Below are 23818 nucleotides of genomic sequence, written 5' to 3'. Positions count from 1 at the left end.
TCATGCTTTTCTAGCGTGGTTGCTGGCGGTGTTCTTCAGGGCTGGTGTTGTCTCCTAGCTTTCAATCTATCCCAAACCTGTCCCACAAAGAGGGCTTGTTTTTCAGTGTCTCTGTCCCTCCCTCATGTCCTTGACTCATTAGTTAGAGAGGAAGCATAGAGGATATGGGTGTGTCCTGGCCAGCTACTGGCAGCACCCTTTATGAGCAAATGGATGCTACATAGTTTTCCACAAGCTCCAGAATCCCTGGGACCCTCATTAAAGATTCAGATTGCCCAGGATCTACCCCCCCAAATTACCAAATCAACCTCTGGAGGAGAGGGCCTGGGGGTAGGAAATTTTAACAAGCATTCTAGGGATTCCTAAGAATCCTGGAGTTTAAGAACTGGGACCAAGGTCATGTATATGCTAAACATGAGAATCATGGACAGAGGAGTTCCCCAGGGTGTGGTACTCTCAGAGCTAAAACTAAAAGTCTCTGGCACCGAGGACAGTTGGTCACCCTAAGAAAGCATGTTTGAGGCAAGCCATCTTGAAACTGTCTGGTATAGCAGTAGAGCGTCATTGGTCTGGTTTTATCCTTTGATCTGCTTTCCTCAGTCCTAGCTCATCAACTGATGACCTTCTCAGAGCCTCATGGTCACCCTAAAGTCTGAGTCCATCTATCTGAGGCAGCAAGGCTATTGGCTTTCCCTCTAACAGGTATCATTTGACATGGTTATTCATCTCAGAGTCAGGAATCAGTAACCTAACATCAGACATTCATGGGGCACCGAGAGGTGGTCCCTTGCTCAAGGGCACTGATGTTTAATGGTGGTATTGATCTTTATATATGGCATCATGATTCTAGAGTCTGCAGAGGGTTATCTGCTTCTAATTTCTAGAATTGGCTAGTATTTTCTGAACTCCACTGGAGTCTGAACTGCACCACCAAGGAGTTATGAGCCACACTGCCAGTTTAGAACACTCCCTTCAGATTTCCCTTCCATAGGCTCCGACTCTGAGCCCCACACTCCCACTGCCTGCTGGAGGTGTTGTTCCAAACCCTCCCAGGAGCTCCAGATCAACTCCTATGTGATCTGAGCCCACCTCTGGTCGCCTTCCTCTTCTAGCACTCCTTTCCAGCCACTGTCTTCTTGGTGTCCGCCCACTATGCATCAGAACCTTCTTGCACATGCTATTTCTCCTGCCTGGGAGGTTCCTCCTCAGATATCCACATAACTCACCTCCCTTGGGTTTTTTATTCAAGGGTTTCCTTCTCAATTTTATCTTCTCTGACCACCATGTTTAAATTAGAAAACTTCCTTCTACTGTCCACACTCCCAACACTCTATGCTTCTTTTTCTCCATAGCATTTATTACCATCTCAAATAATACATGCTTTATCTTTTCTCTTATTTCCCCTTCCCATAAGGGCATCAGTTTTTATCTATTTTTTCCCCACTGATCAGAAATCAAAGCCTAGAACATAATAAATGTTTAGCAAATAATTACTGTACGGATTAAATCAGATGGCCATTGTGAACCATGTTTTACAATGCTTAATTGCAAATTTCACCACTACCTGGAGCCCCTACTATCATGAGTCACCCATGCTTGGATCTTCCTGTTGACCTGGATCAAGTCTGAGTTAACTTGGGCCTTCTGGAGGGTGCGTTGCCAACGCTGTTTACCCTTCCTCAGAGACCTGTTCTAGAAACAGACTGTTCTGGTGATGCGATCCCAGTGATGTCCCTTCTTCATCATCCAGCTGTTGAGATGGAGCCATTCTTGGTTAGGAATTAACTTGGCTCACACTTTAAGGATCCACCGTGTCATTCACCTATCTGATATTTTACAGAGCACCCCCCTACATTCCCCATGCTAGAGATCTAGAGACAAAAGCAGCAGCCTCTGCCCATAACGAGCTCTCAGTCGAGGCGGGAAGGCCCACTACAGTGTGCACAGAGCACATCCTATGGTATCCTGTGCCCTACCCAGTGATGGAGGTGAGAGAAGGTGTGCTGGCCCATGGGAGGGCGCCTCCTCTAAACTGGGAGAGATAGCAAAGGTTTCCTGTAGGTGTCACTCCTCAGGGAGTTTTGAAGGATCAGTGGGAGTGACTGATTGAGCCTGGGCGGTGCGAAATGGGGAAGGAGGGAAGGAGAGAGGAAGGGCGGGATCCCAGACAGAACAACGACGGAGGCCAGAGAGAGTCCCATATTCAGGAAACTAGAAAGTGGCTGGGAGCATGGTGCAGGTGATGGGGGGTTGGGGGAAGACAGAAGTGGCAGAGGGGCGGGCAAAGGGGGAGGACTAAGGGAAAGTTGACACTGGCGAGGACACCAGGGACTTGAATGACATATTAAAGGGATTTGGATTTAATCCTGAAAGTAATGAGACACAGAGAGTTTTGAGCAGGTAAGAGACATGATCAAATGTGTAGAGGTCTCCTTGTGAGTCTTGGCATTTTATTTTTCTTCAGTGAGTCATCATATGTAGCAAAAAACCCCAGGCTTTAGTGGAGGTCTTGGTAACCCATGGCAAACTTCAAGATAATTTGAATGCATATTTCAGAGTTTACATTCTGGACCTTTCCCCTCCAGCTTTAACTGTCATCTGCTTCTGACACTAGAGGCTCGCATGTTTACCAGAGGTATTCTCATTTGCTCAGAGGCTACGGACAAAGCCCAGGGCGGGGAGGCAGCACCATCTACCTTGAAAAGCAAGGGAATTAGCAGAGCATGAACATGTTCTGGCCCCTTCCAGGTCACTGTTACTTTGGCAAAACTCAACAGATTGCCATATGGATATCCGGGCCTTTGGATGTTTACAAAGGCAGGGGCCTTTGATGGCATGTTCCTCTGTCCCTCCAGCTCTCAGTAGCACCAGCACAAGCGTTCGAAATGAAAGACAGAATGAATAGGACAAATGGACGACTGAGCAGTGCAGAGGAGTGAGGAAAGGTGAGAATAAGTGGAGCTACAGTTCAGTTCTGTGTGTCCGGCAAGGGGCGTTCAAAGTAAGATGGAGAGTTCCTTGCGGGGGATGATGGCCCCTTTCCTGGCTCTGTGGGCAGCATGGGGACAGAGGGAGGCTGCATTTCTCCAAGGGCAAGCTCAGAAGTGCCTGGATGCTAGGACAGAAGATGTGTTCCTGGACTTGCCTGAAGATACCCCTGATCACCATCACCATGGCTGGGATCTGGAATTGGCATTTTTAATGAACCCTCCAGATGATTTTGAGGCATGGAACTTTGAGCACCTCATACAAGGAGGCAAGCAGAGGATGGAAATTGGAATGGCTCACACCAAAGAGCCTCCCGGGTCAACCTTTCCCAGACTTCTTACCTGAGATCACTCCCCCTGGGTCCCGCTTCTAATATCTGCCGACCCCTCTCCTGTGCCTTCATTAGCAATCTGGCACATGTGTGTCCTTCTCCTGTGGTGACCCTGAGTTTGTACAGGGCTTGGGTGATGGCTTCTTTCTTTTATCCCTCACAGCACCTGAAATCTGTTTGGAAATCACTTAAAGCAAATATTCCCCATTCTGAATTTAGACAATAGAGGGTCCCCTCCCACTATCAGAAGATATCTGAAAATAGAATTACATAATCATTTCATTCTGATGAATTCCATACTCACAAAACATAGCCAATAAAAACACAATTAAGTGTTTGACGTTACGATTTTTGCTTATCAAACAGACTAAGATAAAAAATACCGTGTTGAAGAGGGTGTGGTTCAACTGGAACTGTTAGAAGGAATGTAAATTGGCACAAATTGTCTCGAATGCATTTTGACAGTATGTGTCAAGAGCTTTAAAAAGATTGATATATTTTGACTCAGTAATTCCACTTCTTGAAATTTTTCATAAGGAAACAATCAGAGTCATAACTGTTGGTAAACAGTCTAAATTTAGCAAAAGAAGAAAAGGGGGAGTGGTTAAGTGAGTTATTGAATAGAGATATGCTTTCTATTATACAGACACTGAATATGGATTTAGAGAAAGGCTCATGTCATAATATGAGAAAAGGATATGATAGAAAGCATATATAATATCATTCCCATTTTTAAAAAGAAGGCTACATCTCTGAATGATGGAATATTCTATAGATAATTTTTAATTCCATACTCCCTCCCTGCTGTTATATGGACTAATGCTTTTCCTACATTCTCCAGATTTTCTACATTTAAACTGCATTGCCTTTATGATAGAACAGCTGGTAAAGTATATACACAATGCAAATGCTATACGGCAGTGGACTGTTTTTAACCATGCCACCCCTCCAACCTCCCACAGAATGCTCCCTCCCGCACACTGACACTAACATCTCTACCTCTCATATTACTTCCCAGCTCAGAATTCCTCAGTGGCCCCCACACCTTCACGATAAACTATACACACTTCTCAGCGGGGAATGCCAAGCCCTGTGTGACCTGTCCTTGATGCACCTGTCTAGTCTCTCTCCTGGCTGCTCCTTCGACTTCAGTTATACTTCATTGGTCATGCTGTAGCATCCTAGGTCTGCATGATTTTGTTCTGTTTTTTAAATGTTCATTTATTTATTTTGAGTGAGAGAGATGGGGGGTGGGTGCACGTGGGGGAGGGGCAGAGAGAGAGGGAGAGAGAATTCCCAGCAAGCTCCACACTGTCCTGGAGCTCAATCCCATGAACCCTATGATCATGACCTAAGCCAAAATCAAGAGTTAGTTGGATGCTTAACCGGCTGAGCCACCCAGGCACCCCAGGTCTGCATGATTTTGAAGGAGCTGATTCCTTTACCTAGAATTCCCACTCCTTCCTTACTTGGTCAATTCCCCATTCGGCTTTCAAGCTCTTTTCCTAAAGCCTTTCCCCTCAAAATTTTAGGAAGATTTAGGCATTGTTCTGTGCACTCATCACACTTTTTTAAACTTCCTTTTTATCATATGGTAACAGAATTGCTCATTTCCATATCTGTTTTCCAGGTTGAAGGCTGGCATTAACTCTGTGACAGGTGCATGGTGAACAATGGATAAAGTGCACACGCTGAATGAAAGAATCAGCACGCAAATCACACAGACCTTCACAGGCATTATACAGGTTGTGCCTTGTAAAAGGGTCCCCTGCAACAGGTGAGTGTGGGCTGACACCAAGCCGGAACCTCCTCTCACCAAGCCAGTGTGCTCAAAGACCGGGAAAGCAAATAAGTGAGTGGCTCGAGGTCGCTAATTTAGAAAGCGGTGTCCTGGACAATGCCTAATATGCCAAAGAGACTGTGGGTATAGGAGAGGGTTCATTCATTCATGTACCCATTACACAAACGTTTGTTGTGTGCCACCAATGTGTTCAAATCAGTGGTTTTGGTCTCCAAATGTATCTCTGGCCACATACAAGACTATCTTCCAGGAAGGGGGAAATTATTAGAACTCCTGATTCAATATATTTTTATGTCTTCCTTTTGAATTTGTATTTTTGAGGATGTTCAACGATGTTGTATTCTTACACACTTTTACCTCTTTCTCTCTGTATACATACACCCACACTGTATATGGAATAATTGCTCAATTTTTTTTAACTGATAGGATATGTGATCACAATAGTTTAGGGTGGCTAGCCTAGAGCACTGGGGTTTTAGTGAGGCATAACACATGACTTCTCATGCTCATGCCCACCCACAATATAACTTAGCGAGATGAATTTTGCCTAGGAGAATCCAAGAAGACTTCATAAAAGAGATGGAATTTGAACAGGGTTATTTGGCTAATAAATGGAAACATCTAAGTCTCAACTTTACATAATTCTATTCAACCCAGTGCACTTTGCACTTACCGGCAGAGGAGTATAAAGTGAATGGAGTGTTATAATGGCTAGAGTTAGTACAAAACTGTAAAGAAATAGAGCCATGTGTGCTCAGCTACGGAGCAAAGTAGAAATCCTAGACTTCACAGTCACTTCATAATGCCTATCCGATTCTACCCCCACTTTTTATCAAGTCTCAGAAAACCCCTAAGTCCCAAGGGCTTCTAGAGAAAATTCTAAGTTAACTTCCACCAATTCATGTTTTTATTTCCCCTATCTAATTTGGCTTATTGTTGTGTTTTAGAGCTTTGCGCAAAGCAGTCAGTATTCTAGCTGGGAGATGTTTGTTGCCTGGACAAGGATGTGAATGCCTGATAAAACCTAACTCAAATTTCTGAGGCTGAATGTGTGCTGCAGAAGCCTGCATTTGGCACAGTGCTTTTAGAAACGTTAGGACAAGGGGAAACACTTCCTCAGGAATACCACTAGAACAAACTCCTAGAGCTTGCTTTTTTGTCTAGGTGAGTCACTAAGTGCATTACACTCAACCATCATCTCCTTGACTACAGGGGCTGTGTCTCCAGGAACTTGAAGTTAACAGAGTGATCCTTGAATTTGGAGTCAGAATGTCTGGGTTCCAACGCGGGGCTCTGCCGTTACTAGCTGCCTCCTGGCGGTGGGGCAAGTCACTTAACATCTTTGAGACTCTCCCCATCTGCCACCTGAGAAGAGTCAGATGTTAAGTCCACCTCACAAGGCTGTTGTCGGGATCGGATCTGACATGGCGTGTGAAAGGATTTTGTACTCAAAGAGGCATTTTCCAAATGTGAGCTGTTGTTACTCTTGCCTTCTTTAAGGGTCGCAGCAAAGAACATTGCCTGTTTGAGAAAATGTCATCTTCCATCCAACAGTGATTCAAAAAAGACAGACTCCCTGACCAAATGGATGTGGAAGAGGTGTAGTTCCAACGAACTCAATCATGGTTATGCAGAAATTGCTTCTGGGGACGGTGGGTGACTCTTGTCCCATTCCCGGAAGTCTTGGACCTTGCCGAGCCCGTCCCCTGCTCTCCCTATGCAGGGACATCCCCCCCAGGGTCCAACTTTTATCTCCGATAAATAAAGGCATGCTGATGGGATAACGGATGTAAGGGGTTAACAGCCTGAAAATGCAGTTTCATTTCATTTAAACTGGGGTTTTATGGACACTGTGCCTGAACTCAACAGGCGGCTGTGGGGGCTATTTTTGGACAGGCAGGACTTCCAGCACCTCTTAAATCACATCACACGGCAATTGCCTACTCCACCTACACACAGGGCGGGCCTGCATACATAAAACAGGACGCTGGCCGGGGGTGAGAGCGAAAACGTCTTTCCCTCATCTGATGACTAATCCTTGTCTCTGCTTTCAGAAAGGGAAAGCACCAGACACAGTCCTTACCAATGGAATACATTTTCCTTTGCTTACTCCAAAACAGGGGGAAAAGGACTGTGTGTGTGTGTGTGTGTGTGTGTGTGTGTGTGTGTTCTCCCACTGATTGAGGAATCCTGAAATGAACTTCTATAGGAAACCTCTGACAATGTTCTGTGGATGATTTCGCACAGGGAATTGAAACAAGTTGGCAGGAAGAAGAATTCTTTCTGCATAATTCAAAGCAGACATGTTACTGGGGGAAAAGCAAATCAGAAATTTGCTGTCAGTCCTTGAAATTTTATTAGTTACAAAAAGTAATATATTGGCCCCCTGCATTAAATCCAGATAGGATCTATCCTTTTCCTTTTTCAGTGATATTCCTCACGTGAATCTCTGAGCGCACAGGACAGCACCGCCTCCTCACAGAGGCCAGTGGTCATGGCCTGTGATAAAGTCACAGGTTATCAGACTCTGCTCTGCTTCTCTGTAGCTCCCGAGATAAATAAAAGGATAATATTAAAAAATTTCAGAATCACTAAAATACTTGGTTATTCTTTCTGACAAATAAGATAATCTAATTAAAGATTTCTTGATGAATGAGTGAGGCCAGAGGGAGTCTGTCTTTTTACATAAATTCTTTTTTTTTTTTTTTCGGTGTAAATTCTTGATAAAGGCTAATCAGAATCAGGATAATGATAAACTTAATAGTTTGGGAGTGTGGGGGGGCAGTACAGGGCACTATGCAGGGCATTTCTGGTCACCATCACAGTTCTATAGATTTCAAATGCTTATGCACATTATAATCCAAGTAAGTATGAAGTTGAAATACGAAAGTTTTAAAGGAAGGGGTTTATTGAACAACTTCACTTTTTCTTGGTAAGGATTTTTATAGGATTGGTTTCCTATGTTTCAAAATACTAAATTTGCAATGACATATATTTTATACATTTCTTGAAGTAATACAGAGGACACGTTGTTCGGAACTTACATGATCTTGCTACTTAACAAGGTTTGAGGGCTGTTTTTGGCTGATCGTGTTTGTGAAACAGAAGAATGGGAGCACTTTTAATATGTAAATATCTATCTGAAATTCATTCACTCAGATATTCATTGAGTATTTAATACGCACAGTAGCTTTTCAAGAAATATAAATGAATTTCTAATAGTGAATTCTTGCCCCTTTAGTTTGGCATTTCTTCTTCCTTTCCTTGCAACCAAAGATCGAGGAAAGAGTAAGATTTTCAGAAATAGAAGTCATATTAAAGACACGTAGAAACATGAAAATTGTTACCATACTTCAATTCCAGCAATACTTTCTCTGCCTCTAAGGGAACAGGCTTTCTGTATCTTTGTTGCATCTTTGACTATTTTGGTGTGTCCTACCCTCCTGCTCTCCTCTTTCCAAAATACCCTGTCTAGGGGACCATTACCCTTTTGGCTGGAAGTTGTGAACAATGAGTAGTGTCAGCCACAGGGCTCAATGAAGAACAGACTCAGTTATAACCGGGGATTCAATATGTAACTCTCACATCAAACTGGCTACAAGGTATTAAAATGAAATAGCAGGAAACAAATACGTTGTTTACACAATTATCCACTACGAGCTCTGGGGGTCAGAGACAGGGTTGAGTTCGATCTTGCATCCGTTACCCAGCGTACAACAAAAACTCGGTCAATGTCTGCTGAGTGAGCAGAGGGCTAGTGCAGGGTGATGTGAGAGACTGACAGAGAGGAAAATTCAAAAGGAAGAGGGATGGATTGAGGGGATTCCGGGGCATTGGTTTTTCAAACTCTTCTGGAGCTTATTTATAGCAAACAAATATTGACATCACAAATCACACACATACAAGCACAGCTGTAAACCACTGGGCTGACAGCCACAGGTAGGAAACCACTATGGGGGACATGGAACCCATCCAGGGAGGATGGAAGGGCCGGGAAGTGCTGGTACCCGGGAGCACTGCCGAGATGGGCTGTGCTCTACTGGCCTCGTTGCCTCTATAAGGGACCCTCACCAGCCCTGCCTGAAGAAGCGAGCTCTTCAGACCAAAAGCACTTCTTCCACACTGACTACGCACCATCACCAAGCTAGGCATGTGAGGACACGAAAAGGGAAAGAAGACTCAAACATCTGCTTTCCTTTTTGATATCTCCTTCCTAGATATCTCTCTTACAGTATCAAAGTTAACCTATCCCAAACGGTCCTTTCAAACTTCCCCAAAATTTAATCTCCAATTTTCTCTATATCAGAAGGTATTTCCGTGCAGTTTCCCAAGCCAGGACTTTGGAGTCTCTTCTGATGCGTACTTGTCCCTCACCCCTCACCTCTCACATTGGGGCCCTGCTGCCGAGCCTTCCCCCTAAACGTACCTCCAATCTGTCTGCACTCTCTGTCTCCACCTGGATACTTCCAGGGTCTCCTAAGCGTTTTCTTCACCCCCACATTTGCTTCCTGCCCCATCCCAATTTGGCCCTCACTTAGCAGTGGGAAAACTTTTAATTTTTATTTTTTTTAAATATACTTTACTGTCAAACTGGTTTCCATACAACACCCCGTTGTATCCCAACAAGTACCTTCCTCCATGCCCAAAGCAATCTACACATTCAATGCAATCCCAATCAAAATTGCACCAGCATTCTTCCCAAAGCTAGAACAAACAATTCTAAAATTTGTATGGAACCATAAAAGACTCCGAAGAGCCAAAGTAATATTAAAGAAGAAAACCAAAATGGGAGGCATCACAATCCCAGACTTTAGCCTCTACTAAGTCAGGGAAAACAGTTCTTTTAAAAAGAACTCAAGATTGTGTCACTTTCCCCCTTTAAAGGGCTTTATGGCTTCCCATTTCCTATGAGGTAAAAATGCAAACTCTTTCCTAACAAGGACCCAATAGTGCCCGAAGGTCCAACCTTTGCTCCTCTCTACCTCACATTCCAGGTTCCAGGCTCGGTGGCCTCTTGATCTTCTAACAGGCCAACATCTTTCCCTTTCCTTTTCTGCCTCAGGTTCTTTGCATCTGCTTCCCACTCTGCCTGAATAGTCTCCCCTACTCTTTCCAGTTGGCTCCTTTTTGTCTCCCAGGTCATCTCCAATCAGTCTAAAGCATTTTCTCTGATCTAAAGCAATGGTCCCAGTTCATAATCATGCATACATTTGTTTGCTTGTTTGAGCTTTGCTTAATTCCTGCCTTTATTTGGATGTAAACTGTGCGAGGGCAGGGAATTATATCTGTTTTATTCACCAAGGCAAACTCAGTCATAGATTTGGTGCATAATAGATGCTCAAATATTTGTGCATTTCCTAAACCTTGGTCATTGAACATCCCTTGATGATTTAGCCAAAGCTGGGTACCACCTGTATTAGGCAACTAATATTTTCCTCTAAACTTTAAAGCAAGTAAAAAAAAAAAAATTGAGCTCTATCCTAAGCCACGGAGTTGGGGATTTTGTAAGTCAGTATTCCATTTTTATTTTTAATGCACATTAAATATCTGTTTAACAAAATACAAATTTTGTATCTATAAACTGTCTAAAATTGTCTTGTGGAAAATACAAGAATCAACAAGAAATTCTTAATGAGTGAGGCTTGCTTTCTGTTGGGTGTGGAGTGGCGCCCTGGACTATGAATCAGGAGGACTGACACTCATTTTAGCTCTGGCTGGCGACAGGGAACAAATCATTTAAGGTTCCTATGTTTCCATGTTCCCGTTTACACTACGGAGATACTACTGGCTATTTGGTTCAGCTCACATGAAGGTGTGAAGATATAATGAAAGAGTCTTGAAATCCTTCTTTTTATCTACATGTGAGATGTTGTTATTATAATTATTATTTTAGAAATGGTTACTACTGCTGTTTATCCCTCAGGGTGTTCAGTCATATTTATCCATTACATGACATAACAAAGAAGAAGAATGTGTATTAGTTTCCATCATGGCCACGAAGACTAGTATAATGGAATAACCCAAATACCCTTTGATTTTTTTTTTTTTAATGTTTATGTATTTTTGAGACAGAGAGAGACAGAGCACGAACGTGGGAGGAACAGAGAGAGAGGGGGACACAGAATCCAAAGCAGGCTACAGGCTCCGAGCTGTCAGCACAGAGCCCAACGCGGGGCTCGAACTCACGAACCGTGAGATCGTGACCTGAGCCTGACGTGAGATCGTCGTGAGTCTGACGCTCAACCGATGGAGCCACCCAGGCGCCCCAACCCAAATACCCTTTGACCATTAGTTTGCCTTTTTTTTCTCTTCATTCACCTAGTGATTAACTTACCTTGTATTAATTGTATTCCACTTGCTGAAAACATGCTCATAATTTGCATACCAAAGTTATGGCATAGCGGCATTATTCGCAATAGCCAGGAGATGGAAGCTACCCAAGAGCCCACCCATGGTTGAATGGATGAGTGAAATATTATACATACATACCATGGAATATTATTCAGCTTGAAAAGGAAGGAAACTCTGACATATCCAACAGTATGAATGGACTTTGAAGACATTATGCAAAGTGAAATAAGCCAGTTACAAAAAGACAAATGCTATGTGATTCTACTTCTATGAGGCATCTGTAGTTGTCCAACTCATAGAAAAAATAAAAAAGTAGACTGATGGCCGTCAGGGCCTAGGGGAAGTGGGGAAGGGGGAGATGTTTACTGGATATAAAGTTTCGGTTCTGTAAGATGAAAGGTTGTGGAGACTGGTTGCACAACAATGTGAGTACATTGAGCTCCACTAAACTGTGCACTTAGAAATAATTAAGATGGTAAATGTGATGTTATGTGTTTTTCACTGTAATAAAATTAAAAATAAAACACCCTGCTCACAGACGTTTCTAGTTCTTTCATGCTTCCTGAAGTCCAAAACTCCAACATTCACGATGACTGAGAATAGAAATTAAAAAAATAATAATAAACGATACTAGCTACACTTTAATGGACACTTACTGTAGGACAGGGACTATGCTACGTATTTTATATTTGCGATCTCATTTTATCACCACTACAGCTCGGTGAGGCGGATACCACCATGGACGCTGAGTTTACAGAGGAAAAAACAGGTACAACAGAGTTAGAGGAACTTGCCCAAGATCCCATAGCCAGGAGGTGGTGGAATCAGAGCATGAGCCCAGGCAGACTGGTCTGGATCAGCGCATCTAACCAGTAAGTACATGTCTCACCAAGCTAGCAGAAGGCACTCTGGGAGATGAAATTCACTCTCACTAAATCGTGTAGGATTTCAGACAGGTCCCTTTCTTTCCACACCTTTATCTCTAATGCATATATATGTATTAACTTCCCTCTCAATTCCCATCCTTCCATCCTCCTTCTCCCAAAGGAAAGACTTAGTCACCTTTATCATATAAATCTAAACTGTAAGAATTAGAAGTCCCAGTTGCTCCAAACATTTGGGCAGGAGCTACTCATCAGTGTGGCTCAAAAAAAAAAAAAAAAAAAAAAAAAAAATAGGACTAAAATTGTTTGGCAGCTTTGTCACATACAGATATACCAGTGTTTTTGCCTGAGCAGCAGGAAGAGCAGTAAACATATCACAGAATGACTGAGAGCTTTAGAGCTTAATTCTAATTGCTAACAGTAGCTCGTATTCAAGAAATGTTAAACCACAACAACCACTTGCAGAATCTCAACTATTTATCCTCGATTTTTATGTGATACAAGCAGAGGGGACAGAGGCTTCTGAGTCACTGAGTTACTCAACCTGTCTGAGGCTCCACTTTCACCATTTGTAAGTACCTCCTGGCAGGCTGTTGAGAAGATTAGGTTAGCTAATACATGTGAAGCACCAAGCACATGAGACTTGGAATAAACGAAGGAGTCAATAAATCATAACTATTATTATTGCCATATATAAAGACAGATTATTCACAGTCTTAGGTACAGGACTAGAATGATATAGTCTTTCTGATTCCCTCCCTGACATCCTTCCAATCATGGTGGGCGTGGAATGTAGAGTGTTGGGGGAGTTCCAGAATCCATCCCAGCTAAGACTGTGATGGCTGCCCTTCACACAAGCTGAACCTTGCTTTGTTCTTGTGGCTTCTTCTCCAGTGAGATCTATGTCCTGGAATTCTCGACTAGATTCTTGTCTTGTCTGGAAGTTCTCCCATGGACCGAAGGTCCTACCAGCGTCTCTATCACTTGGATGGCACTTGGATGGTGTATGTTTCCTGCTGCTGAATCCCAGGGGCCTCAGCTTCTGATTCCACTCCTCACCAGGGACTACTACTTGCCTCCTCCTGGAACGCATGGGCCTGGCCAGCCGCCTGTGCCCCAGGGTGGAAAAGAGCTGGGGGGCATGATTTGGATGCTTTCCAACGCCTTTGCTTGAGTTGTGCTTTTCTTTGAAAACAGAACTCCAGGTTTCCAATCTGAGAGGCAAATATATTCACTCCCTAGGAACCCATTCCTGAGGCAATGGAGGCCATGAACTTCCACCCCCTCACTGACTAGCCTCAACTAAACTTTCTCCGCTGGGCCGCTCTGGCCTTCTCCGGGACTGTAGAGGCCCGGGGTTGTTAACACATTTGACGGCTCCTTTTCCCATCTTGACAAAATTCATTTGGTTGTGACTCTTCATAACTCTTTCCCCTACAACCATTTCTAGCACTGTGACTTCTCGTCATTTTCCCTTCTTCGGGCGAGAAATGCCTCCAAAGCCCAGATTTTGGCACAGTAACTCCCCAGATTGTTTTTATAGTCCCAATGTAGTACTTCTTTGTTACAGCTCAATATTCCTAAATTTTGTTCCAAGTCTTTATTTTACATTTATAAATATCAGGTTGTATTAATTGGTTCCAGCTTTAAAAATGTTCCATCGGAGGTTATTTTCTACTATTTTGATAGTGGTTTCGAAACTCGGGGCACCGAGGCCCTGATGTGGGCCACGTTCTGCAAGCGTCCCTCAAGGACTGGCGTGGAACGGAAAAGATACGCAGATCCTGGGCCTCGCTGTATTCTTTGAAGACTGTACTGGCCATAACAGCTTCAAAGAATTTCAACAAGTTCCTAAGACATGACCTTCCCTTTCCGAAAACCACGCTGGCCAGGCTTGCCTTAATCAAGCTGTGCTTTTCTAAGCATCTTTTTACTTGATCTCCTGCAGCAGTTTTTAATACTTTCCCTACAAGTGAAGTTAAACTAACTGGCCTGTAATTTCCTGGTGTATCCCTAAGCTCTATGAAATAACGGCATTAGGTTGGCTACCTTCCAATTCTTCCTGAATTTTTTTGTTTTGTTTTAAAACGCAGGATTGAAAAGGCCAGAGAATGCTTCCTGACTCCCTTTTCCTTCGTTTCTTCCATGACATACTGCTTTCTGTTCCCAGTAGATCTGCCATTTTAATAACTTCAAACCTCTTAAATGTTTTCACATATTATTTGTTTCTATCTCTGAAGCATGAGTTTTCCATTTTTCATTCTGACAAGGGCCACCCCCCCCCCCCAAAATAAGGGCTTCCAATTCCATTGAATAGACTGTTAATTTGAAGCACTGTCAAAGGAATGAGTTTCCTATTAGAAATGTGGACAAGGGAGGCAACTGGATTATAATTAAGTCTGTGTTCTTACTTGTGAATTATTATGAATACGCGTTCGGGAAAGAGCCGAAGAATATATCTACACACATAGAAATAGGAACCAACAAAATGAAATTATTACATCTGGGGATACTAATCCAATATACCAGCAAACTATCTTAAAAACGTGATGAAACTAATTAGATCTTTATGTATAAAATTTGCAACCCATATATTTTTTAACAGCATTTGATTCATTACTTTCAAATCTAACATCAGAAACAAATCTTCCCATATTCAATGATCTCTCAGAATGATCTCCCAATAGAAAAGCCCATAAAAATATTTTAATTAAAACCTATGAGTTAAAAAATAAGGTCTTATTATTTTTTTTTACCGATAGGAGTAAAGAGGAAAACTAATAATTATTTGTGTTCATAAAATCACACTGTATTACATAATCTTGCAAATTGTCCAGGATCTTTGTTGTATAGAATTGATCAATTTTTAAAATAAGCCAATCACCAACTAGGCCATAAATACTTTTATTCTTTATAGATACTTTTTTGTTTCAGCAAACTTTTGTGTTTTTTAAAAAATTTTGTGGTGACCTCATTTGTTTTTTCCAAATAAGTCACACAGGCAGGCAAACACTGGATGTGTGGATGGACGCTCATTTCTAGGTAGAAGGTATGATATTCACCATTACAAAATAAAGACACCCGTGGGATGGAATCTAAAACTTTTAAGACAGTTTACCCAGATTTCAGAGAAGTTAAAACAAAAAAAAAACCTGTCCAATTGGTAGTTTTTTTCTTCCTAATTTATCAAAGTCACAAAGTCAAAGTCCAAAATTTGTGCATCTCTTATAATGCACACATACTGTGTCTCAGATTTAATTGCAGGTGGGAGAATCTTTGCAGGTATGCATAGACCTCTCTCATAGGGAACACTGCACCTAGCTTTGAATGATCCTTAATATTTTCCTCTTTAGTTTTGGTCAGGACTGAATAAACCTGCAAATGAACAAGTCAGATTCTCTATGTGGGCCATAAAACAGACACATGCAGCCAAATATTTGTGCACATTTAGTAAACAAATTTAAGTCCAAGAGTGTATCTTAAAGCATGGATTCTATGGAGTGTTTGAAATATTTCCTCATAGATATCCATATTCAGGATTTTAAAGTTGTAATTCAAATACGTATAGGATTTCCCTTTCCTACTGAGTATATCTTATACCATCTAATTACAAATTTATCACACATTCATTCTTCTCCCTCTCCTATGCCTTTACTTATGTCAAGACCGCCAGGACCTACTATCCGAGGGTGGACAGATTTGAGCCCAGTGGAAAAGTACCAGGTTTGTGGTAAAGAGGAACAACCTGAGGCTATGTACTTAACTATGGCCAAACTCAAGTTCTTCACTATTCTAATTAGTAAACTTCCTACCTTCTCTCTGCCTTCATCTCCCCATCTGTAAAATGGGGATATTTACATTTCCTTTTAGAATTGTGATATGGGTTAATTGGCATAATATATGTTCAAGATCAAAAGTAGCCACGCTTGCTTTCCCTCCCAACACCACCTTCTCCACAAGGCTCCTCTAGATCTCACCCATCACCCCACAGTAGCTAATGGTAAGCTCATCTTCCTTTGAATGCCCATGACACTTCATCTGTCTCTTAGGGACTTCGATGCACTGTATTGTTCACTCTTTTAATAAGCATTTGTTGACCATTTATTGTGTGTTAGGATATATTTTCCCCCCTTTTCCCCATAACTAATCCTTAAGCTTCTTGAAGTTACAGTCTTTATAATATTCATCTCTCCCCACCACCCATTGTCTAGATAGTGTTTAAACCCCTAGTGTTGAACAAGAATGTAGTTGTTAATTGTTTGGTATTTGGTAAAATGCCACTATTTGGTAGAACTTGTCATTATATAATACAGACAATATCTGTATATCCATTTTCATAGAAGTCCGCATCCTCAAATAGGATTACAAGCTAGAAAGTATGTTCGTATGTAAGGCCAGTGCATGGGATCATCATCATTTTCATCATCATTATTAAATAATGATATTAAATAATAATATACTACTACTATAATAAAGTAATAGCTAACATCCCTGAGACTATGCACAAAGGTGAACATTTTCCCATTCCCAGAAGAGTCCTTAGAATAGTTCCTGATAGAGCAGAACATGGTTTCCGACAAGAGATGGTGAACGAACAAATGGGCTGTAGCTATGTCTCTGTGGAATTACATTAGCACAAATCTAAGCACATTTTCAAAGAACTGTGGTTTATAAATAAAGACTCTCTCATATATACAATACTATGGCTCGATGAACTCTAAAGTTTCAGGGGAAATTACACAATTTCAAAATGAGGCTGTGTGTACACAACACCAAGCCATCCAAGTGAAAGCCTGAGCAAATCACTTAGGAATGTGGTCTTTGCTGGCCCAGACATCGCAAGTCGTTATTGGAAATATGTAATGTGGTTCTGACGCTATTTTACTACTCATGGATGAACTGCACTGTGGTGACATTTCACTTTAATTTGCTGCTCCTAATTGACTGCAGGCAAGGAAACCAGAAAGCCAAACTGGTCAGAACCATGTTTAAAGTGAGAACAACTAGGCTCTGATTTAAGGCCAATGAGGGTATCCTACCAATAGAAGTAAACGTAAGTGGATGGTCTTCATAGTGTCTACCTTGAGTTCTCCTTCCAAAATGGAGGAGACACAACTCTATGGATATCACATGTCACATAAGTGATTTTCTTAGGTGACCTTTTCTTCCCCATTGCTGAGTTTCTTTTGAGAAAAAACTCCCCAAAGAGGCTCCTGGGGAGTTGACCTGTGCCATGTGTCCTAGTTGCTACAGATTGTGCAAGACTTCAAGCAGAAATAGACTCATAAGCCTCAAACACAAGTCCCAAAAGAGTTTGGCTTCTGCGCCTCTTTCATGGTCACCGCTCACAACTACCCTGGAGTTCTCAGTTGACACGGCCTGCAGCTTCTCAATTCACTTGGGGTGAGGTACCAAGTGACAGAGTTTCTGAACATGTCCTAAGTGTGAAGGGACTGAGATTGGAAATGTGCCCTCTTCTCCCGATGTGCATTCTGTCCTCGGCTGACGCTGATCAAGAGCCTGAGTTTGTTTCATGTTCTATATCTGTTTTTACTGAAGCAATTGGAGTTGATGCATGTCTGGTATACCCAAGGGCCAATCTCTGTGGTGCTCATTCTCCCTTCCCTTTTCTTCTGGAACCATTCAGAAAAGGGTATGTGTGGGGGTGTGGGAGGCTTAGTGCCCAAATGCTCCACTGGAAGAATGTGGCAGAGCCAGATGTGAAATGGACCTCCCCTGAGTGAAGGATTCACAACCCAGAGCCACAGCACATATTGGAGAGGAATGGCTTTCTAACTGAACTCTGGATTTGTAACATTGTGCTATCCCACATCCAAGTCAAAATGTCTGTCCAGATTAGACATCAAAACTGGCCTGTTATCATCTCTGATTTTTACTGAGCATCTTTGAAGAAGAAAGAGTCCTTTGGGGGCTAATTGGTCCCAGGCCTGAGAATTGGACATGGTTTTCTATGGCTACTTCAGAAGAAAACTTCCAATATTTTAAATCCAGGTATCACATAATGTTTCCACTGGAGCACGCACATCCAGAGCATCATAAAAGGAGGGGAAACGTGCGTTATTTGACTCCAACAGCACAGAATCAGTTTTTCGTGATAGTAAGAGTAGGATGGCAAGAGTTAATGTTGTAAAATCCACCGTACTGTCAAGCGTAAATAAATCCAATGAAACTTGTTCAGATAGTACTCAGGCAATACTAAAGCGGCCATTAGGAAATCATCCAAGACCTGAGACACATAAAAACTTTATTAGATCACTGAAATAAAGTGCAAACAAGTTTGTCTTAGAAAGATCCAAAAATCTTTATGCTTTCAGTCTGACGAGCCATAAAACAGTGCCTGACAAATTTTAAGTGATATTCTAATTAATCACTGGATTTTTATAGCTTCTCGTAAGCTGTAAGTTCGATATTAACAAGGCAGCAGGAGAGGAAATCCCCTTGTACTGAGCATGAGTTCTAAGTCTTTGCATAAACCCAATGGTCACCCAGGCCAGACTTTTGTGTTAAGCATCTGCTAGGGACAGAATGGACCATTAATCTAAAAATTATCATTATTTCATGTTGGTTGAAGTAGGATGGAAGTGTGCCCAAATTTCACAAACTGATGGAAAATTGTAACAGCTGTGTCTCTGTCTTGTACAGGAAACACTTTCTGGGGCATTTTTACATTGTTCCTTTGGTGAAACTAATACTTTGTAATACACTAATAACACAGCTCCCTTTAATATCATCACACACTTAATAATTACCATGAAAAAGTTATGACCCAACTCTTTTGAATATAAAAACTTCTGATTTATAATCTTCAATTGGATGCAGGGATGGTGTCGACAATCTACAATTTTATTCCTAGAGAGGGATTTTGTTAGAATGGAGGCAGATTTTTTTTAAGTGTCTGCCCTCAGGCAGCTCCAATGAGGACCCAGAACTTGCTTTCAAAGAATGAATTAAAAACTTCTTAAAAAGTGACTATCAGATCACCACTTCAGTTCTCATTTTCTAAAAATTACAAAACTCTTTTCAGTAAAGATGTTCACCTACCTCATAATATAAGGGAGCACTATTGCCTACAGGTTTCTTTGCTTTCTTAGATGTAGTTCCAAGAAGGGCATTTGATTCATTGATCTGTAAGAAAATCAAATTCATCTATGACGAACAAGAGAAGCGCACTTAAAGAATAGTTAGGTATATGTAAATTTCAAATACTTAGGCGACTTGAAGGGTTGGGAAACCTAGCAAGGAAGAGATATTCATTAATTAAGTAAAAAATTTATAGGCACTTTGGTAAAGCTGTTAGTAGTTACAGGCATATGCACCACCTGCCAGGACTTTCCTATGTTGTCATTCCTCTCTGACCTCTGACAGCTAGCCTTCTCTGTAGACTTAATTCTTCTGGTTTGTTATGGACTTTCCTACAACAGTAAATAGTTTAGTCTTTTATTATTCAATCTTTTATTAAATAGATAATTCCTCAAAGAGCCTAGCAGGGAGTCTGGGATGGCTACAGAGGTTTGGTCAAATGAATGTGTGTAGAAAGGGCACTATTCATGGGCCTAAACTAATTCTTCCCGGTTAAACAGTTCACATTGATTCTAGCTAAATTTTGTTTAAAAGAATCCACCCAAATTTACCCAACAGCCCAAGAATAGGAAAGTCTTATTTAGTTTATTAATTTATTCTGTTATTTTAGGCAAAAAAAAAAAAAAAAAAAAAAAAAAAAGTCTTCAAGGGGCTTAGAGGTGAAAGGGACAGGTACCTGCTGTAGAATGTCTTGCCATGATACGATACTGAAGAATTTGCGCTGAGGGACCTGGACGGCAAGAGTCAATGCTCGAATGGGAAGATCGTCCTCAATCCGGTTTCCAACTACAAAAGCGATGGAGCCCTTCCAATCATTCTGTTCAAAAAAAAAAAAAAAAAAAACAAAAAAAAAAAAACAGAAGGAATTAAATGATAAATACTCCTGGGTAGGTTTTGTGTCTAAGGCTTCCACCAAAAAAACAAGGTAATTTTCACTTTAAGCCCTACCTTAAAGGTAAGCGTTGAGCGTATATAGTGTGTATAAATTTCTGACTCAAGTGGCCGCAAGGCGGCAGTGTTGCACCAAATTTCATGTAACTCGACCAAAAAAACCCATTTTCTTTTGAAACTAGACCTTTAATTTTAAGGCAGACAACGTTTTAAAAATGGCATGCTTTCACAAGAATGCTGTCCAAGAGTAATTTGGTATTAGGAAGAAATAGTTAGTTTCATGTTACAAATATATATTAAGAAATAATCTTGAAAGCAGAAATCTTTGTTTTGTTCTCTGATACATCCTAAGACTATAAATAGTGCTAGGAGCATAGTAGGAACTCAATAAACTCTTGTTGAATATTGGGTAACACTGAATGAGTTGCCAAATGGGCTTTTATATGGGGTAAAAATTTAATCCCTGAAGTTTTGGTAAAGCACGGAACTAGGACACAGCTTTTCCTCCTCATGTAACACGAGAATCTCATTGCTAATTCACAAACAATACTTCCCCCCACTCCCAGACATAGGCTAAAATATTACACTCGGACATGAAATTTGCATCAAATAATTTAAAGAAATGTTACTAAATGTTACAATATTCTTATTCAGTAATCCCTTTCTCTGTCTATTATAATGATAAATTCTCTTGAGAAAAAGCAGCTGGCTGGAGAGTAAAAATGGAATTCACTGAATTACCCACTGTGCGGTGCTGGGTGTCAAGGTCAGGCACACCAGGTCTAGTGCTTTTGCACACTCACAATCCTATGGGGAGATGGAAGAAGCAAACTTGATAAAGACATTTGGAAAGAGAGATAAACAATAAAGGGGGGCACACTAACCACGTGTCTTCTCTAGGCCTTACTTCCCCCATTTATAAAATAAAGGAGTTCGGACAGGGTAATACCTAACGTCCCTCTAGCTCTGCTCTAGAAATCTGATTCAAAAAGAGTAAAACTTCTTGTTGATGGATTCCAAAACAACGTCTACGATGAGGTGAAAGGATATTACACAAATTTAATGAATTGCATAATTTTCTGTGGTGCTCTGTGGTTTCTGTCCAGTCCATGGTCAGGGTGATGACAGAACTAGGGTTTAGGAGGGAGAAAAGACCTCAGTGCAAATTCTTTAGCATCGAATAATCAGTATCCTTAAAGGTCTCTTACTTCTCTCCACAGAAACTTACTAACTACCTAACAACACCCACCAATGTTGCATTCAGAACAAAAACCACACATGAAAGCAGAAAAATGTGTATTTTACCTACAAAGTATGTGCGTGTGTGTGCATATGTACGTGTAGGTGTGGCTCGATGTGTTTGCCTCTGTTATATTGGGTTTAAGACCTTTTTCGTTTGTTTGCTAATTCACCATGGGAAGACTGAGCATCTGTTTTTTTTTTTTTTTTTTTTTTAATATTCTGATTTTCAAAGTAGGTATGACATTTATAATGTATTCTTTTGACAAAAAAAAAAAAAAAATTCCACTATCACCAAATGACCTTTCCCGCATTGGATGCCTTTCTTATCTCTTGTCTGCTCCCCCAGTCAGTCAACACTGCAACTATAATCATTAAAGAAGGAAAATCTCTTTTATTCTCACAAGAAAGTACACGGTTCCTGAACAGGCAATACCCCCAGCTTCCTGTCAGTTATACTTCCTGACACTGAAGATTTTAATGACCACCTCTACCTTATCCCCTCCCCAGGGCAGATGTCCTCGCCAATATTTGAAAGCTGATGGGGACAAGGAAGGACTGCCGCTCCACTCTTTGGGGGACAATTCAGAAAGAGGGCATCACGGTACACCATCTAGGCACCATCTACCCATTAGTATCAGGTGTCAAAGGCAGGTGTTGACTATTTCAGACCAGAAAAAAATAAGGGAGGAGGAGGAGGAAGGAACTAACAATTATTGAAATCTGCCATGTGCCAGGCATATGTTATCTCATTGAATCCCTGAGTAATCCCTTTAAATAGGTGCACTAATACTTTATAGATGGAAAAACAGAGACCCAACGAAGTGAAACAACTTGTTCAAGGTCATTTTGGCACGGAGACCACATACGTGGCTTACAATTTTGTGATCATTTTGAAACGGTTCTGAGAGCAAGCCTTTGGGGTCAGAATGCCTTTGCATAATCCTTAAATTGCACCTAATGGCTACCTCATTCATAGTAAACATAATAGATGAAGATTTATATCACATGTTAAAGTGTATAAAACCTTCAAAAATAGATGATGTAGTAAATCCTTAAGACATCTTAAGATTACTTTTTTTTTTTTTTTTTTGAATCGATGATAGTTTTACAAAGGCTCAAAGAGGTTAAGGAAATTTCCTAAGCTTGTCTCTCTCCAAGCCGAGTGTTCTTTACTTTGCCCTGGATGCACCTTAACACGAGATCTGTTCCTCTGATTCATGGCACTATGCTGAAAATTCTGGGCCCGGTCTCTCCACTGGAAGGGGTCTGGAGAGTCCAGCTGAAACTCCATTTTTCTCATCTGCACTCGCTAGCCCACCAAACTCCTGCTCCCGGAATAGGATCTGTTTGGAAAAATGGGACCCATGAAGGACTTTATCTGAGTCATGGATTAGTGTCTAATCACATTGCCAGAACCCAGGTAAGCATGAAATGGACTGATCAGACAGTAATAATGCAAATCAAGAATGTCTGCAGAGAAGGATGCACTCACTAGCGTGCTGCACTAGGGGGCAGCGACATGTCAGGAAATGCACAATATTCAACTAATGAAAAGCAAGTCATTGCCCTGGGGTCTAATTAGGAAGAATCCTTAAATGAACAATGCTCTGTGGAGATCATTTCTGAATCTTTCTCTTGGGACTTCAGGATAACTGTAGATTACAAATTTCCATGAACTGGCAGCAGTTTTAGAAATAGGAAATTGTTTTGGAAAAAATGGGACACAGATTTGGTAAAAAGCTATTAAAAACACCCCTCCGCCCGTATTCCCCCCCCCGCCCGCCAACATGCCGTTAAACACAGTCCTTAAATTTGGGTTCACAGGGCACCAAGAGAAATTGAGTACAGAGAAAACAAATGTTGACAGACCATAGGGGAGAAATGAACACACAGCACGCACTCTGGTGAGTTCTGACCAACTGCCACCGTAGGAGGGTTTGTTTAACACAATTCAAGAAGTTTGGGGTAACTCTTAGCATACGCCTAGACAAAGAAAGCATTCATCGTCTTAGAAAAACTACACTGGATGTATCCGATGGTGAAGGATCCGGGGTTTTAGCCTGGGCACACCTCAAACACCTTAGCAAATAAAGTCAGCTCTCTGTTGCCTGGAGGTATACTGGACACAGCTACAGCTGAGTCTTGCCCTCCAGCAGTTATCGATAAAGTCATTCCAAGGATGGAATGAAGTCATGTATGGACACAATCCATTACCTTCTATTTACTTTA

The 23818-nt window shown here is 41.4% G+C and overlaps 1 protein-coding gene across 1 annotated transcript in view; it reads right to left on the bottom strand.

The window, feature by feature from the left end:
* Positions 1-22880, bottom strand: part of SPAG17 (sperm associated antigen 17) — a 200298-nt gene extending 177418 nt beyond the window's left edge. The window contains exons 1-4 of the mRNA XM_053889321.1: positions 22779-22880; positions 21089-21154; positions 20133-20273; positions 19418-19501 (exon numbers count right to left, since the gene is read on the bottom strand). Of these exons, the coding sequence (XP_053745296.1) occupies positions 19418-19501; positions 20133-20273; positions 21089-21154; positions 22779-22880 (393 nt within the window). The remainder of the gene's footprint in view (positions 1-19417; positions 19502-20132; positions 20274-21088; positions 21155-22778) is intronic.
* Positions 22881-23818: the final 938 nt, after the last annotated feature.

This window comes from Panthera pardus, unplaced genomic scaffold (assembly GCF_024362965.1).
Source record: "Panthera pardus isolate Hobbes unplaced genomic scaffold, ASM2436296v1 HiC_scaffold_11, whole genome shotgun sequence".
NCBI classification, from domain to species: domain Eukaryota; kingdom Metazoa; phylum Chordata; class Mammalia; order Carnivora; family Felidae; genus Panthera; species Panthera pardus.
This window is presented reverse-complemented; position numbering and strand designations above follow the sequence as displayed.